Source organism: Notothenia coriiceps, unplaced genomic scaffold (genome assembly GCF_000735185.1).
Source record: "Notothenia coriiceps isolate Sejong01 unplaced genomic scaffold, NC01 NC01_scaffold00023865, whole genome shotgun sequence".
Classification (NCBI taxonomy): domain Eukaryota; kingdom Metazoa; phylum Chordata; class Actinopteri; order Perciformes; family Nototheniidae; genus Notothenia; species Notothenia coriiceps.
This window is the reverse complement of record NW_011356566.1, coordinates 1-18,664: the sequence shown is the minus strand read 5'-3', so window position 1 is coordinate 18,664 and position 18,664 is coordinate 1. Positions and strand designations below refer to the sequence as shown.

At 40.7% G+C, this 18,664-nt stretch overlaps 1 protein-coding gene and 1 long non-coding RNA gene across 2 annotated transcripts; one reads left to right on the top strand and one right to left on the bottom strand.

Moving 5' to 3' along the window:
• Positions 1–5,234: 5,234 nt before the first annotated feature.
• LOC104954787 (GTP cyclohydrolase 1-like) lies at positions 5,235–8,036 on the top strand (the record flags this gene model as incomplete). Its single annotated transcript, XM_010781979.1, has 4 exons — positions 5,235–5,305; positions 6,102–6,133; positions 6,231–6,315; positions 6,650–8,036. Coding segments are annotated over 4 exons (315 nt in total), but the record flags the coding sequence as incomplete, so codon positions are not given.
• Positions 8,037–9,906: 1,870 nt separating this feature from the next.
• Positions 9,907–17,878, bottom strand: LOC104954786 (uncharacterized). Its single transcript, XR_799383.1, has 2 exons — positions 17,790–17,878; positions 9,907–15,173 (listed from the first exon to the last, which is right to left on the bottom strand). It is a non-coding gene; the product is annotated as an uncharacterized lncRNA (long non-coding RNA).
• Positions 17,879–18,664: the final 786 nt, after the last annotated feature.

Genomic DNA, 18,664 nt, shown 5'->3' with positions numbered 1-18,664 from the left:
CGACGACGACACGACACGACGACACACACACACACACACACACACACACACACACACACACACACACACACACACACACACACACACACACACACACACACACACACACACACACACACACACACACACACAGAGTAACACAGGAGGTGTTGTTAGGGTGTCATTCACTGCTGTCATCAGAGCTCATTTAAAGCGGTGAGGATCAGCTGCCAGCCCGTATTGTCTTAAACGCTGTGCACCTGCGGGTGAGGGTGGGTGAGGGGAGCAGGGGGGGGGAGGATCAGAGAGAGGGAGGAGGACAATCAGGTTCCTCAGTGGAGAGTAATGCTGTGAGCGCAGCAGGGAGGGAGGATAAACAGATCTCAGCTAATCTGATTGTCTCTCATGTTGCTGTTGTTCCGATCAGCGGCCCTCTGATAAAGACTTCTCAAGATACACATCTCTCACCATGTTTGAGACAAGCTTTTTGTATTAAAGTATTGATATTTGCAGCTTCCTCTTGGAAAAAAATGGCCCCTTTATGATCAGAAAGCAAAGCGGCTCAGCTGCAGATAAGATATGTTTTTTGTATTTGACCTGATGTGCAGTTTACTTTTTTGGACTGTGACAATGTGCTGTGGACATGTTTTCCAATGTGCTGTTTGACACTGACAGCATATCTGGAAGGACAATTGTTTTCCGTGGCAACCTTTGTATTTTATTTTATGTGTGCCAGTGTGTGTATTGGGTTTGGGGTCCGTGTGTAGTTGTCTCTTGTTAAAAATTATGTTTATATTTGTTCTAAACTTAACAAAAATACATATTTATCATGTATCAGTTTCATTCATATTTCAACCTTCTGCCTGTGTAAACTAGGGACGGGAATTTGAAAGCAAATGTATATTCGAAAAAAACGGTTAACCGATTAACCGAAATGTGCATATCCTATAAAAAAAAAAATGTACACCATTTTCTTTTTTTAAATAAATACATGTTCAAATAAGTATAAAAACCAAGTCGAATTTGTCAAATGTATTGAACTGGTAATCACAGTTTGAATAGTTGACAGCTATAGGCCTACAGCTTTCATGCTTAAAACATAACTTGGTTTTTAAATTAAAGAGGGATCATACACGGACAGCATAACGGGTTAGGGCAGGGGTCGGCAACCCGCGGCTCTCGGGCCGCATGCGGCCCTTTAAGCCCTCTGCTCTGGCTCCCTTGAGCTTAGACCATAGGCTTACACAAAAATAAGAAGGAAATCAAATAAAAGTATTTGTAGGACTATTTATATTTTGTTGCATGGTTGAAAATGTTTCGTATCTTGTATTTTGAGGTGATACTGTGACACATAAATAAAAAACAAAACGGTTTTAATTAGGTCAACTAAAATATGCGTCACATCCTGCTACGGTCCCGCGCCAGCGCCTTTTCCTGCGGGTGAATAACCTGACCCCCGGCTCGATGNCTTCAACCGCGTTTTTTCTCATTTTAATGCCATTGAACACGACTTTTGATCAGAATAACAGCTAAGGTGAGACGATCTCCTGTGAATGCTCCGTAAAAATACGTGTTGTGATGTCTGTGTTTGCTTCATTTTTACGGAGCATTCACAGGAGATCGTCTCACCTTAGCTGTTATTCTGATCAAAAGTCGTGTTCAATGGCATTAAAATGAGAAAAAACGCGGTTGAAGGTTAATCCATAGGTTAATCCAATGTGTCTGTCACTTTGAAAAAAGTATTCATAATCCATAATTCAATTTTTATGTAAAAATCGGAGATTTTTTATTAGCTGCTAATGGTAGCCACCAGAGTGTATCGCAGCTTCCGGTTCCGAGGCATTCTGGCTACGCATCACTTATTCACCAATGGGCAATGTTTAGATGGATTTTAGGAACTTCCCCTCGATTCTATTGGCTCTAACGATTAAAAAGAGGTGTCAATCATCAAAATCAAACGAGGGGGGCCAGAGATATGGAAAATGCACCCAAATGACCCCAGAAGTACGTTTTTTTTTCTTCTAAACCTCTCTAAAAAGGTAAAACTTCACTTGTTTTGCATCAATCTTGATACAGGGTACTTATATGTTATAGTTTGGATTCCTAAAGATTTTAGTCTCCGATCCCATCATTTGGTGGTTTTCACTATAGGTAATTTTTTTATTTTGGACGGACACTATAATTTTTTTTTTTTTTTACTATGTTCAATCTGAATTTACTTTAAAATAAAAAATTCTATATTGATTCTGACTTTTCTACATCCAACTCACAGATGTAACCTTGCTTTGAGAAAAAAGATTATTAATCTACCCCTTTTAGAAGTGAAGATATGGTCATTTGTTCTGGGAATGTCATTTTCGAGCCTGAGACCTGAAAAACAGGCAATAATGGCAATAATGCATCTTTTAATGTTTTGATAAAGGAAGGTGTAAAACGAACTTTTAAGTCAAAAGACCATTTGCTTGTCTTGATGTGTTTTCTGACCAGCAGCTCTTTAAGAAACTTTAACAAACGTTGTATTGACAATTGATGAATGGCTAGTGTGTACGTATGAAGGGATGCACATCCAAAGTATTTTTCATTTGATGGAATAAAGCAGCCATAGGATTAAATATTTCATTTACACTCAGTTCCCTCTTTATTAGGGACAATTGTCTAAATTGTAGTCTAATTCGACCACTCTACAGTAAATGCTACTTTATTCGAATGTAAGGTGTTGATTTAACTTTACAGGCTTTGATTTAGCCTTTCTTTATTGATATAAATGAGGTGGACATAATAATAGAAGAGCCAGTATATGAGTCAATATGATTTAACAGCACCACAAACTGTATCCTCCTAAATTAAAATACAGCAGTTGTGAAAGGCTTTTTCTAGTTTTAGCTAGGTGTATGGAATTAACTACCGATGTGTTTATACCGTCAGTCTTTTCAAAATGTTGGAGGAACTTAAAACTGCATTAATTGAGACTTTTTGGCCACAAGAGGGCAGAAGGATTGGCAGTGGAAAAATATTGTCGTCCTGTAAAGTTGTCCGCTTTAACATGTTGCAAACAGTTGCTTATACTGTGCACATCTATTAGACACAGAGCAACATCAGCCCTCATCTGGAGTCATATTCACACCCCTTCTAGCTCTTTTTCCCCTCCACCAACGATATTTTTTTCTTTAGCGGATAAACGTTTCACTTTCTTCCCCAACTTGCTGACATTGTCCACCAGGTGTTTATTGCTGGATCAATCAGAGCTTTTTTAAGCTTTTATCTTACATTTTCTTAAATTAAACACATTTATTTATTTTTAACCGTGCCCTATCGTCAAACCCAGGATTTGCCAGTAAAAAAGAAAGACAGCATGAAAGATAAGTGGAGAAGGAGCCGTCACAGTCGGTCTGTTTGATGTCGATATGTCAGGCCGCTGCAGTAGAGAGGGAGGAAACAGAAGAAAAGAGATCTTTGCACGCTAGTTGCCGCTGCCCTTTCTCTCGTCTTGTCTCAAATTGCGTCTGACATTTGAGTGGTGTGTGTGTGTGTGTGTGTGTGTGTGTGTGTGGGTGGGTGGGTGTGTGCGCGCGCGCACGCACGCGCGCGTGTGTGCGTGCACGTACGAGAATTAGAGCCTCCAGACATCCACAGCAGTGATTCTTCAGCTGATGCCTCTGTCTCTTCCTCCTCTCGTCTGTTGTTCATCCACCTGCTCTGCTCTCAGTGTGTCATCTAGATTTCTGGTCGTTTAGTGTGTGTTTTAAAACTGTTATTCACTTAAAGTGGACCTATCATGCTATATTTGAAACAATATTGTAGGGCCATACCGATATAAAGTATATAAATATAGTTTTTTTTTCAAAATACCAAACAGATCATGCCTCATCATCTAGATCCCTCCGCTTCGTGTCGGCTCCTGATCAGCCTGTCGGTGTTCTTTTCCCCATAATGACCGCGTCGCTGCACATTATCCCTTACATATGATTATATAGAGTCATCATTCATTTCTTTTAAAGCAGGAGGCGCAGACGCTTTCCTCGGGGAGGGACAAAAAGAGCCACAGCGGAGAATAAACAGAAGGGCAACCCTGGCAACCATGCAAGGGAAGTCTTCTTTGCTGCTTTTGTGGCAGACTACAGCGCCACTTACAGGCCTGGCATATGTACTACAGCGTCTCCAGCGCTTTCGAGCAGCAATGGCCGGCCGTGGCCCAACCTCTCATTCCCCTGAAAGGTGGAGAATTGACCAATAGCCGTAGCGCCACCGTCCTGACGTCAGGACAGTGTTCAAATCCGAATCAGTCTGTATCAGATCCGTTGCAGCCCCTTTTTTAGAGATTTTGGTATGGAGGAAAATAGAGAGGGTTGTGTTTTCTGACACTGGGGACACATATTCATGTATAAAAGACGTACAAAAGTACATTTTGCATGATAGGTCCCCTTTAACTTAAAGTACACTTAAGTGAAAACATCTGCTTTTTCGGGAATACCACAACATTTTTTATATTTTTGTGGAATTTTCTTGAAGTAAAGTAAATAACACTAAGCCAAAACTTCAGTTGGAGGAGGAAAACATGACAAAGCTATTATGTTTATATAAACTGTGAATTGCACCTAAACTAAAGCTAGGGCAGTTTGTTTGTTTGTTGCTGACTCAGCTTTGCAGAGCTTTAAACTGCCTTTCAGATCACTGTTAACTCTTAAAGTGTTGTTTTCAGCCGCAGCAGGCAGCCGTTTCCAGAGAATCAGCTGTAAAACCCACTGTACACTTCCTACCAAACAGCAAACAGACACTCCTGAACATAGAGGATGAATCAGCAGCTGAAGGGATCAAAATACATTTGCGTCAGGAGATGGTAGAGACCAAAAACAGAGCTAAAAATGTATGATTATCGGACTTACATCCATCAGGCAGACACAAACAGTAATATTTTTGAGTGAAAATGTTGATGTTGTGATCACAACTTGTATCTGAATCCCCCAATTGGGCCCCCCGGGAGAATGTAAGGTTGCATGTTAGATAATCAATTGAATTCCCCATGTCGCATGCTATTCTTCCAGAACGAATACACATGATGAACTCCATCTGAAACGATGTGTGTTGCTGCTATTAGTGAAATCATTGCCAACTAAGCTGGGCAGTGAAAGCCCACAGATACACTTCATCTAGCAGTGTTGCTCACATGTGATGCATGAGTCCTTTCATTACTGAAAGCAGACTGTGTAATTCATCCCAATTATTTAATCTTTGATTAGATGACTTCATCTTTTTAATCCCACTGTTGGCAGGTTCACATCGGTTACCTTCCCAACAAGAGAGTTCTGGGCCTCAGTAAGCTGGCCAGGTGAGTGTATTTACCCTAATTGTTAAGGTGTGTGTGTGTGTGTGTGTGTGTGTGTGTGTGTGTGTGTAAGCTGATTATTAAAAGGTGTGTGTTTACTAGTGTAGAATCTGATCCGACTGACCCCAATACCTTCAGGCTTATTGCAGTAACACCCCTCAATGACAACGATGAGAACAGCTGATCCATTCACATTTTATTGGCGCTAATTGAATCAATATAAATGTCCCTTTCATGTCCTGCTCAACCTGAGACTTCAATGAAGAAATACTATGGGACTGTTTCATGGGAAACCATGGCTTCGTAAATCTAGGGTCTTAATTAATCACCTTAAATATATATTCAAGTAAACACAACATATAATAAAGTGGAACAACAGTGGACAAATTGCAAACAGTGGAAATATATTTTTGAGAACATAATTCCCCATAAGTGAACGACTGACTGGACGAAGGGCATTTCCTCGTCTTCTTTGAAGTAGCTTTTTATTTGTTGTATGCAGCCGCACTTTCCTTTCCTTTAAGAATGCCTTGCCTCTGTTCATGCTGCACGTTTGGTCCTGTTGACATTTCCTTGGAGGTGGATGAGGTGAAAAGTGTCTGAAGTAGTTTTACTCACAGAGAAGAGCAACAGGTCGGAGGTGATGCCCGGGTCCCAGATCTGTTCATTTTCCTTCTGCTTCCTTCCAGCTTGTGTGTTTTAATTGTATTATTTATTTGACAACAATAGAGCTGTAGGACACAGAAGAAGAAGGCATTGATATTTTATCGACTGAGCATTTACTTTCTCTCCCTTTCAGGATTGTTGAAATCTACAGCCGTCGACTACAAGGTACGTAGATCCGTCAGGCCAGTGCTTTCATTTGTTTCACTTCATGTTGTTTGTTCTGTCTAACCGGGTTCATGTTTGTCCCTCTGTCCGTTCAAAGTTCAGGAGAGGTTGACCAAACAGATAGCCGTGGCGATCACAGAGGCCCTGCAGCCTACCGGGGTGGGGGTGGTCATCGAGGCAACGTACGTAGACCTTTGCCCACTAACAACTGGGTCAAATATCTGATCATTCCTTTCTCCTTTTAGTTTGGTTTGATTTCCTTCAACTTAATTCCTTTCTCTCCTCTTCCACCTTTATTCTTCTGCCAATCACATCATTTCCTAGAGAAACTCCCTCTGGGATTGTAGCCTTTACAGACTATTTACATGCACAAAAACCAATATAAGGGAAACTCTGAAAAGCATAATATGACCCCTTTAAACTATATGTATTTTACATTTCATCTTTTATATTGATCTTCCTTCCCCCCTCTGCCTGTTGTTCTAACCCTCCCCCCCCCATTCTTCCTCTCTGCAGTCACATGTGTATGGTGATGCGAGGCGTTCAGAAGATGAACAGTAAAACCGTCACCAGCACCATGTTGGGAGTCTTCAGGGAAGATCCGAAAACCCGTGATGAGTTTCTGACGCTGATCAGGAGCTGAGGACGAAGAAGCTCTTCTTCATCCTCCTGTTGCCTGGGGTTACCTCCACGGGCTACCTGTGTGTGTGTGTGTGTGTGTGTGTGTGTGTGTGTGTGTGTGTGTGTGTGTGTGTGTGTGTGTGTGTGTGTGTGTGTGTGTGTGTGTGTGTGTTTCCATCTCACCAACTGCAGAGACAAGAGTCCACTCCTGACTGTTTTCCATCCAACTCTTTGTATTGGTCAGATAAGGTGAAGCGTTACCGTGGTGATTTCTGTGTTGGAGACCACAGATTAACATGTTGTTTACTTTTTTTAGGACAAAAGGACAAACTTACCCCCCTTTGGTCTATCTGAGTTTTTTGTTTTCCTGGAAATACAGGGGACAGTTTGAAAAGAAGACTGTTTGAAATCCCTTTACATAGTCAGATACACATAGACAAAACTCAAATGTGCTAAGTGATGTAAAGTATCCTCACGGATCCTTATAGCCGGAGACATATTCACGAAACATCATGAGGCCAAAAGTAGCTGACACCTGTCCAAGTTAGACAAAAGACAACAAAACTTTAAAATAATGTACTTTTTTGGTCTGAGATGAATTCAGAAAACATGTCAGCTTTGTGAGAGATGATGTGTCTCCCAAATACATGAATATTAGAGGATTAGAAGCAGTGTTTACTGTTGGAGGATTACATAATTGGTAGAAAATAGTTTGCAACATTGATGAACACAATGGGTTCATCACAGTTTGTATTTGTTGGACATCGCTGGATTACCTGCAGTAAAACATCTGCATCTGAGAGAAAAAACAGTATTCTACTTTTTCACTTTAAGTTTTTAAATAAATTATAAATAATATTACGGTCCTGCGTGGACCAGCCTGTATGTGCCAACTCGCCTCTTTATGAATACTCACCGTCTTAAAGCAAACTGAAACATTTTGAATTTCTCAAGAGGCAAATTAAATGTGTGTGTGTGTGTGTGTTGTTTAGTGACTTTGTTTTTTCACGTGTAGCATACTTTTAGCATTTGATTGCGTAATGATGTCCCCAGACTGATATTGGAAGGTTTTATTTTGTGAAATGTATGTGTGCATGTGTGTGTCTCTGTGTTTTCAAGGAGAGATGAGCTCTAAGAGTCAGCTCTGAAGATGTTGTTGTTTTTGTGGCCTTGTTGAGAAGAGTGGCCTGTTGTGTGGCCCCTTCACCATCAGTGTCACTTTCTGTACTTTGTTCATTCCAGATACTTTTTAATCAAAGAAAAATAAATCTCTATGTGACAGCAACAAGTGTGTGTCTCCTCACAATACACCACACACAATTCACATGTGTGTTCACTTAAACTGAACCCATTATATTGTCTTTCTCTGCTAGCTTCATAGCTACACGATACAAAAAGGTTGTGTAAATGTTAGCTATTTATATTATAATACATCTTTTAAAGTGATTCATTAGTACCACATCCAAACATGTAGCTCCTTTTCTTTTAAATAATTGATTCAGGTATTAAGATTACTAAAACAATTCATTACAAAATCCAGTAAAATAATATATATTCTATTCTGAAAAGATAATAATTCTCCATATGTGCCATGTGTTCTTTTACGGTATATTTGGTAACGGACTACTGTAACAATGAAGAATTTATGTTTTTACTTGTGTTACCTGTGTTCTGGCTGAAGGTTCACGCTGAACCTGTAACAGCTGACAGCAACTGTTGCTGCAACAGTAAGCTCAGTAACAACTGCAAGCTCATAACTCTGGAAAATGTATAAACATATATGGAAGGATCCAAACTGGTTGTGGAGAACAAGAGGGGCCCACAGCTCTATTTTAACACCCCTTGGCCAATGAGAGGGTTCATCTGGCCCTGAGCCCAGAGCGAGCTGGTCTGGATGTCTGACAGAGGCATGACTCAGCAGCTCTCAGATCTGTTACATCACATCCATGTATTTCATTAAGCAGAGGTTCTGGTTTTCAATCTGCCTCCTCTAACAGTGTGTTACACTCTATAATGTAAACCTTCATAGTTTGTTCTGACGTTACCAAGTTGAGGACATCCAGAGAGGTGAAAGACCCACAGAGCATGCTCAGGCTTTACTGTTTGATAGTGTAAAAATGTGTCACTGACACGAAGAGACACAATAGGAGTGTATCACACCCTTACTGATAATATAGTGATTGGTTTGTGTTACATTTGGTTCACAAAGAAAATATTATAAATATGAACTAGTTTTTCATTGCAGTCACTACGACTGTAGCACCCTCCAGTGGTACATATCAATAAGACACTGTGTCACAGAATAGTGCATGCCTTTCCTCAACAATTCCCTGAGCATCTGGACAATTTTCATCATTCTGTTCACTACAGGCTCTAAAAGATTTTCAGCGTGTGAAAATATGTTTAAAATGATCTTTTTGGTTGTTAGTTAATATGTGGGGGACAAAATATGATTTCTTAAAAATAAAAAAGCATAGAATCATATGTTTTGTTTGCAAAAATCTTGATTTGTGAAGTTATTCAAATCAATAAATAAAGCTTTTGGAAAAAAACAACCTACAAGAATAGAAATATATAGTGGCACGAAAATAAAAGACTAAGACATGAAGTGTGTGTGAGTAAATGTGCTCTGATTGGTAAGCAGACCAGCTCTAATGTTATTGGTTAAGGGCTTAAATATGTGCCACCCTTCAGCCTATCAAGTACAATGTGTTGGAGCACTAGCCAATAGAAGCACGAGTGTTACATAGTGATGTCACTATGTTACAGAAATATACAAAGGAGTCCAATGCAGGAGTTTCAGGGGGGGTGGGGGGAGTGTGTGGGAGAGAAACTCCCTCTGGAGGGAACTTTGGGAATGTAGCCTTTGCATTCATTTACATACACAAACACCTATACAACTCTATGTGAAAGGGGAAATCCAACAGTTGACATTTCTCTTTGTTCTTTAATGTATGATATCAAGCGCTAAATTGTTTCCCCATGCTGTAAATCCATCTCAAACCTGCAGATCTACACCGGCGCTTCATTTGAATTAAAACACTGCAAACTCTGACACACACACACACACACACACACACACACACACACACACACACACACACACACACACACACACACACACACACACACACACACACACACACACACACAGTTACAACTTTTCTTTATTTATAATGGGGGCATGCCAAGTCACAGCATTCTGGTACGTCGCCACACAGATACAGCAAGACACATTGAATAACACTTGAATGTTTTCACACACACTCACATTCACACTCATTCACACATGTTTGTACAGACCAGAGCAATTGATAACTTTATATCAGCATTAAGTACCTACAGAGGACAGAAAACAACAGACCCAGTTCACCGCCCGGGCCTCGCTCACACTGCACCCCCCACGCTACATTCAGATCAACTTTGTGTTTGATCACATTTAGCTCTTGAGAGTAGCAAACATCAAACATGAAGATGCTTTAAATGTGGCCTAAAGTTCACAATACTTATTTTCAACCATGTGCAGTAAACTGGACATCACTTATTGAGTTTCGCTTTGATTTATGAATTGGATTTTGATTAAACTTGATCATATTCTCTCCAGATCCTCAACTTTGTGTCCTCAGAGGATTCATTTAGATGATTGGTCTACGTGTAAAGACCAAGCTAATCTAAATACAATTGAGTATCATAAGAAAGTATAAGTCAGTGTTCATGGTTTCAGGTTCTGCTTGATATGGTCAGTATTGCTGCCACAGTGATGTACTGTCTACATGAACACTAAGTGTTAAACACATGGAGGAAATATTAGACGATTCCTTTCTCTTCTCATTTTAATCTCATCTTGGTCAAGCAAAAGTCAATGGAAAGAATTTAACAGACATTTTGACTACAGATTTGAGTCCGAATGAATGACAAATTAATTAAGAACATAGTCAGCTTATTATAAGTTGTCTCCTCGAATCTAAAATAACTCTCTTTCATTTGTTCATGTGGATCAGGTTTACATCTAGACAATCCTTGGATGAGTTAACACTTTCATCTGTTCTTTATCTACATAACACCTTGGGGGGGAGGTCTGAATGGGGACGTGCAGCTGCAGTGTGAGTGTAGCCCGACACAGCCGTTTCATCCTGTAACACAACAGCTTTTAAAGTCTATATAAAAACATTTACATTTGGGGTGAATGTCTCGAGTACAAAAAAAGGCACTGCCATTTGTTATTCTAAATATGACCTTCCCCGCCTCGTGCATGCACTTTGGAAATATAAATTACACATTTCTTTCTTTCAATTTTCTCCATTTCTTTTTTTCTGCACTTTTTTGTCTTTTTGAGTTTTTTTATTATTAAACATACAATATTCTTTTGTCAAATATATATGTAAGCCTGCAGTCAATACAGGACATCGGCTCTTTGATAAAATAAAACAAAATAAAATAAAGGAGCAGTCAAGCGGTAACCTTAGTTACAGAATAGATGCTGCTGAACACACAGAGAAAAAAGAGAAATCTTGGCATCCCATATCAACATACTAAAACTGCAGAACCTATGACAAAAAGTAAAAGATACAAAACAGCATATATGTCTCAACTTAAAGTACATTAAATGTTTTTTTTGGAATATCAAGGCGATATCTAACGGTTAATACTGCAGTGAGCACAGCGTTAGCACTCCTGGACTCCCACAGAGCTGATATGCATTAGAACAAATAAAGCATTTGGTTTGAAGAGATGTGTAATGACCCTCAGAGCTGTAACTCTCCACTGTCCCGTCACACAGACGCTCTGTGACTGCAAATACACAACATGTAACGTTACTATGTTACTCTGCACGCATAGAAACATCCCATAAACTCACGTTATGAATGCTGTCAGTCACAGACAAAAAGTAGTGTTTTTATGCAAAACTAAAAACTTTGTTTCAACACCTTTATAACTCAAACATGGCAAGGTGAAGTAAATCAAAATACTGCAAGTGTACGACAGTTTCAATAATCCCTTTGATTACATTACAGACTGCAGGTTGGTTTATCTTAACACATGAGGCGTAAAGGACAGGTCTGGTGATGCTCTCTACTATTTTTAACATAAACAAATCCTATGAAAAGACCAAAACCAACACTGTGTATCAACTCCTGATATAACTTCTTTGCTATAACACTTATCAAATGATTAAACACAGATCGATAAGCCTCACTGTTGCATTGGTTGACATGTTCCTTCCTTACAATGCAAAACCATTGTAGTTCATTTCAGTCAATCCATCATACAATGTCCTACTGCCTCAAATCATCCATAGCACCAAATATAGATTCATCCGCTGCTGGAAATAGTCCCCAACAAATGCAGTGTTTCCTCCAAGTTTTTGAAAGTCTACATCTTTAGAATTTGATCTTTTCATAGGATTTGTTGACATGAAGATATGTCGAATAATGCCAGCCTCATTCTTTAAAGTAACACACATTTCAACCTAGATTGTTCACCTCAGGACCATGCAGTGAGGTGGTAACTAGGTCACAATGGACCAGTCTACTTCCTGGCATGCCAAAGCCTACAACAACACCCCGCTGGTTCTGTTTGCTGACAGTTCTTCTGAAGTGAATTTGGTAACTGAACACGCATCACGCTCCGAGTTCACATGAAAACAAATCTCAACATGACACTGATAGATACAAACAAGATTATAGTTTAACAACAGCAACGACGAGAAAGAAAAGTTAACAGTCAAAGTCAACAATAACTATGTTAATATTTGAGATGTACGTATGGTCACCAGCCATAACATGTTAATACATATGGTACTTTAAATAATAATACACCTAAATGAGTAAAAGTATCACCTCTGCAAAAATTATGAAAAAAAGAATAAATAATTGTATCTACTTTAAGTACTGATTCATATGGCAGTGACATCGGAACAGGCTCCGATGCTTCTCAGCGAAGAGCGTCAGACAGAAAGGTGAGACATCAGTTCATGCTTTGGTGGAATCTTCATCTTCAAACGTACGGACCACTTCTGATTGGCTACAGACTCAAGGTGCAGAAAACACACGACTGAAGCAGTGCACTGTTGCCACTAACACACATACACTGTCCTCTGTGTGTGTGTGTGTGTGTGTGTGTGTGTGTGTGTGTGTGTGTGTGTGTGTGTGCACTGATCCATACTGCAGCTTCAAGCCGCCATCACTGCATCTGATCCACTCTCAGGCACCATCACAGTCTATCTGCATGTTTTAGCTCTTTAGACACACACTGAATGTATTGTACTGTAGTGTTTTTTATTTCTGTCATGATTTTCTTTCCTGTGCAATCTTGAAGGTTTGAAACACATAAAATAAGTATAGTTTATAGTAACACAGAGTGTTTTAAAAGGTTTGTAGATGAGCAAAACATGCAAAAACCCTGGCATGGTCCTCTAGCGATGAGCGACACGAGAAGACAAAGCATCTTCAGCTCCAGATCCACCATCAGACTCAAAAGCGGTGGGATAATGGCCACTTGTTGTGGTTCTACCGCTCCACTTCTGCCTCCAATCTGCTCCGACTCCAAAGCTGGATTTTAGTGTATCACATTATCATATCAAGTGCAGGATACAAAGGAAGTACTATAGAATTGCAACAAACTAAAGAAACTAAACAATAATAATCAATAACCCTGGATGATGACCATTTAGTTGGAGAGTTTTCATACCAGCTTATTTTCCATCAATCTGTTCTTATGAAGTCTGTCTACCAGACACAATAATCGGAGGATAAATATTAAGACACAGAATAACCAGAAGAGTCAGTATCTAAAAAAGAAAGAAAATAAATGCTATAGCGGCCCGGAGCAGACAGAAGACCATGTGACACCGCGATCTGTGAGGGATTTCCTGCAGCATTAACATTTCCTAATTATAACGCTCACCAATGATGTGTGTATAATCTGCCTGCGTGTTCACAGGCGTCTGCCCCGCTCTGACTGCGGTCGGCCAGCAGGTGGAGGTAAGCACTAATGAGACAATCTCTGGGAAAGCTACCCTTCATGGATTGACAGTGTGTGATTTCTCCCATGTTGCAACATGGTCTGAGTGGAAACCAAATAGCCCTCTTGTTTTGTTTTCTCTGTCGTCTTCTCCACATTTCACAATCTTCCTGTACCCCCCAAAAAAGATATTTAGTTGTAACATGCAGCTTAAGCATATCACCCTGCTTTAAAAAAACAAACTAAACCCAGTATCTGAACATGCAGACAGATCCCACTGACAATATCAATCTCCCATTTATAAAAAAAACTCTACATTTTCAATGTATTGTTGCCTTTAAAGGCTCTGAATTCAAAAGAGTTCATACAGTACATGCTGTGGATAAACAATGTGTAACTGACCGCTGCCAAACTCACTTCCTCCGACACTCGCTCACGTGAACAACATGATTAGACATGGCGTCATCTTCCTCGGTCGTCTTCGGCTGATCAGAGGTCCCGCCTCTGACGCCTTCCTCCTTTAAACATCCGCTTCCCTTTCCAGTTTCACCTCAGCTCCACTCTCTCTTCTACTACTTCCTGTGTCTGTCTCCTACCTCTCATCTCCACACACCTGCCTCTTTCTCTCCCTCCTCTCTCGTTCTCTCTCTTGTTCAAGCCGACATGTCTTGGCTGCTAAAATAAAGAATAAGCACGTTGGTTGTAAACTAGCGTGATGGCTACTCGGGACGTAAAGCTGGTAGACAGCCAAGGCTTTACAGACAATTTCACGATTCATACCTGAAATTCATACATGTTTTTGTACCCTTTGAAAGTAGCATCATTATGTAAACAATAAATACATACAATACAAATAAATGATTTTGTTTCCCCCCCCCCCAAATACTGAGCAAGAGGACCTTCCCGAGCTCTACGAATACAGTCAAGGAAATCCCAAACTTCCTCTTAGCTCGTCTTGTTTTTGGCTCTGAGGTACTGTAACGAATTTGAAGAATGCCACGAGTTGTGGTCAATGATGTGCTGGGGGGGGCCTCAGTGTTATCCGCAGGCCAGCGTCTCAGGCCAGCGTCTCCCTTCTGCTGGCCTGCAGTACTGCTTCTGGCCTGCCGGAGGGTGGGGGTCAGGGGGTGGGCGCTGTTCACACACTGTCCAAGCCGTGTTCAAGGCTTGTCCTCTCTCCTCACCCAGATGCTGGCGGAGCAGGAAGTGTTTTTTTTCTGACCCGATGGACGGTGCCAATGTGATAGCGTTAGCCGTTTGATGAGGGCGCTCTCTGCGGGGTCTTGGATCCCGCCCCGATCCTTTGGTTGAGCTCTACCGTTGGCTACAAGCAGAGGGGACAGGAGGGCTGGTGGCCTCGAGGTGACTTATCGTGAGAGAGCCTCGTGAACCCGCGCCGTCCCACTGCTCTCGCTCAGGTCTCCGCTTCATATCGTTGATGTGCGGTCAGCACCGTCTAAAGAGGAACAGCAGAGAGAGGTAGACACGTTAACACGTCGTTGAGCTGATGCTTTATTCCAAAACAACTTAATTTCAGAACCATAACCATGCCTACGGGAGCAAGGGTCTGGGGATCCAAACCACTGATCCTCTGTTCAATGTTACAGTTCTGTCTTCATCAGGACCCTGGATTCTATATGCCAGACGTGTTAACTGAATCAGCGTACTCAGATAGGGTTAGTGTTATCGCAGTTAGGTCCTGATGAAGAAAGAACTGTTAGCAGTGGAATTAAAAGACAACATTCCTCAAATTTGAGAGAAAACATTAACAAGGAAACCTACAGTATTTCTACCACACTTCTCATGCACTTGTATATGGATTAGCCTTCATACATATACAAGTACCTCTCTTCGTCTTGTTCGTTGCTTTCCTGCAGTACATTTCTTCTTACCACGTTCTAACCATTGCTCTTTGGCTACAGGTTATTTATTATTTATTAAGCTCTGTTTTATTAAATCCCATCTGATATGAAGAATAGTAGTGATGGAAGGCCTGAGGCGGTTTCTGACTTGGTGAACAGTGAGGGGCCGGAGCCCACACTGTCATGATGGGAGAACAACACATCTGTATAAATAGTGATAGAGCGGTGCAGAGGAAAACAACAGGCTGACAGCTGTTGCCTCTGGTGTGGCTCGGAGGATAATGTTATCAAGCTACACACTGGTGGAATATTTGATTCCATCATGACACTGAAAGGGTGGGTTGATGCCACACACAGAAAAATAAAGAATGGACGTTATAAAACATCCACATTCTTCTTCTTGTACCCATGATACATTGTGTTTCAAATCATTTCCTGTAGCACGTTTGGCTTCAGTTACCAAGTCGTGTTTGTGAAGCTCACCACAGCCGGCTAGGTGTGCAAAGGCTAGAAGGAGGGGAAAGTCTGACTTTTTCCTAAGTTAAACACACTCTTTGGTTCTGCTCTCCACCAAACACACAGCCTCCTCCAACACACACACAAAGCAGCACTTGTCCACTGCTCTGCTCCGAGCACTGAGGCCCACTGTCCTGACATCAGTCCAGCTCTGAGACGGGGGGAGTTGGCACTGACTTTAACCCAGACTGAAACTCACTGTATGGGAATATTCTGCACAAGCCAGGGCAGCCAATGACTGACTCGATTTATGCCATGTCAACTACACCATAATCTAGGTTTTCTTTATGTGTTTTCAGGCATTTTCATAGTGTTGGCCATTTAAGGGTTTTCAAATTCCCATAGCTTTGAAAAGATTGTTTTCTAGTGGTTTCCATGTTGCTATAAACCAAGAGCACCAATAATAGATGTAGTCTCTCTTTATGTGTGTGGCTCGGGTCAATGCCATCTTGTCAGTGACGACAGCGCCTTAATCCAGACTAATCCAAAAGTTGGTGGAGTTGAGGAGGGCCCGGGTGAGGCAGCTAACGGCTCTGACGTCACCCTGTCAGTTCAAACAAACCGCAACCTAAATAATGAGTAACTTAAACCCTTTAATATCATTTATATGGGTTATTCAATCATTCACCCACTCAACAGTTCTAATAGTGGGGAAATTATCTAAAGAATTAGGCCAGGTAGTAAACATGTTTATTTCTGCTGTAAAATGTGGCATTTCAATTTGAATGGGGATTGAAGGAACTGCAGTTTTTGGCATATGGATGTTGGCTTCATTTTTCAGCACTGGAGGTTGGCACTTGGCTACAACCATCTTTTGTCTGTGGATCGTCACATTCTATTCACCTTTTGAGCTGAACTCCGTTCCGAAATTAAAATAATTGCCCTAATATTTCAAACTTGTAGACTTTTGGAACTAATGAACCAAACTTCACCAAAATATATAATATAACGCAAAGCCCTTGCTTCGGATTCAACATGTCCGAAATGATTGATGGGTGAAACACCTCCAGACTTAAAGCTGATGATGGAATGGACAGTCAGCTTAACATCAGTATTTTTTATCAATTTAGGCGAGCTATTGTTAAAATGTTTCACTAATTGACAGACTGATATGATGTTCGGACACTTTATAGTTTGCTTTAGGTTTTAAAAGTTAACGCAGAAGTGTCTAGGTCGGTCGACTGCTGGCATTTACAAAAGATTTTATAACTGAAGCTGAAAGTATCATGTTTACAAGTTTAACTCGGGGTATGATGAAGCCCGTAAGATCGGCGAACCGAAGCTGGGACATTTTACAACATGCAGTGTGGTATAAACACTACAGGGTTTATCCAGTTGTTTGCTACCTGTGCAGTTCTATCACAACAAATCCTGGCCACAAAATGAGGAAATTGAAACTGAAAAAAGTTTTCAAATCAAACCGTGCCACTGCAGCCTGGAACCAAAGTGGATTCCTTTTCAACAGCTGAGATAATTCAGTTGGAACAAAAAGGTCAGACACTGCAGTCTGCAGTCACCTGACACCTGACTGATATGATGACCATGTACTGGGTATTGAAGAACTACATTTCTCTATGATCGCAAAATAGTGCTCATGTAATGTAAGAGAGAGAGAGAGGGTGACAGGTGGGGAGCATCACATGCTAATGAACAACTAACATATTAATAATAAGAGTCAAATAAAACGTTGTTACCTCCCAAGGCGTGCTCTGTCATGCTCAGACACAGAGACTCAAGGCGATTGTTGATGTCTGGCTCTGTTGCTGGAAGCTGAAGATCTGTAGTAACAAACACAAACATGAAGCAACATCAGTATTAGAGACTTATATTCGTACTAAAGAGATGATTTTAACAAAATATCTTGATTATGATTGTCACAGTAGCAGGTAAAGGGAACTTCATTATTGTACAGTTGATCCTGTCCAGAGCATTGTTCATGCTTTCATTGTTTACTAATTTCTCATGTGGTGAAAGCTGCAAAAAAACGACTTCTCAAACTCTTAATCCGAGGCCTTACATCATAATCAAGCAGAATCAGAATAATGCTAAAACGGCACCAGGGGACGAGTGGGCAAAGAACAGAATAAATACAGTCAGATCAGTCCACTGGTACAATGCCGTCCACTCAACCAGAGTGGAGACTCTATAATCAGATTATACCACACTGCTAACTCCAGCACTGGGACACATGCTACATCAAACAATTACAGCCGGATCACGCTGTCCTTTGTGTGTAGTGATTGAGACTGGATTGAGTTTGCTGTCTCAAAATAACGGAAAGTAACTGATGCTCTTTGCTTTTAATTGCATGGCTATATGAAATATCACTGTAACTATCTGTCACTCATATGATCAGGTCTTACTTTCTATATTCAAAAATGCCATGACTAATAAAGACAATGGAACAGACACCTTGATATTGATCAAGGTGTAGAACATATACGAAATTAGGTGTTGACTTACCAGGTTATTAAGGCCCAGTTAACCACTTACGAAATTATTTTTCCCCCCCCTAACGGAAAATTCCAAAGGTAACTAGGACTGAAGTCAGCCAAGGCCAGACCAGGGG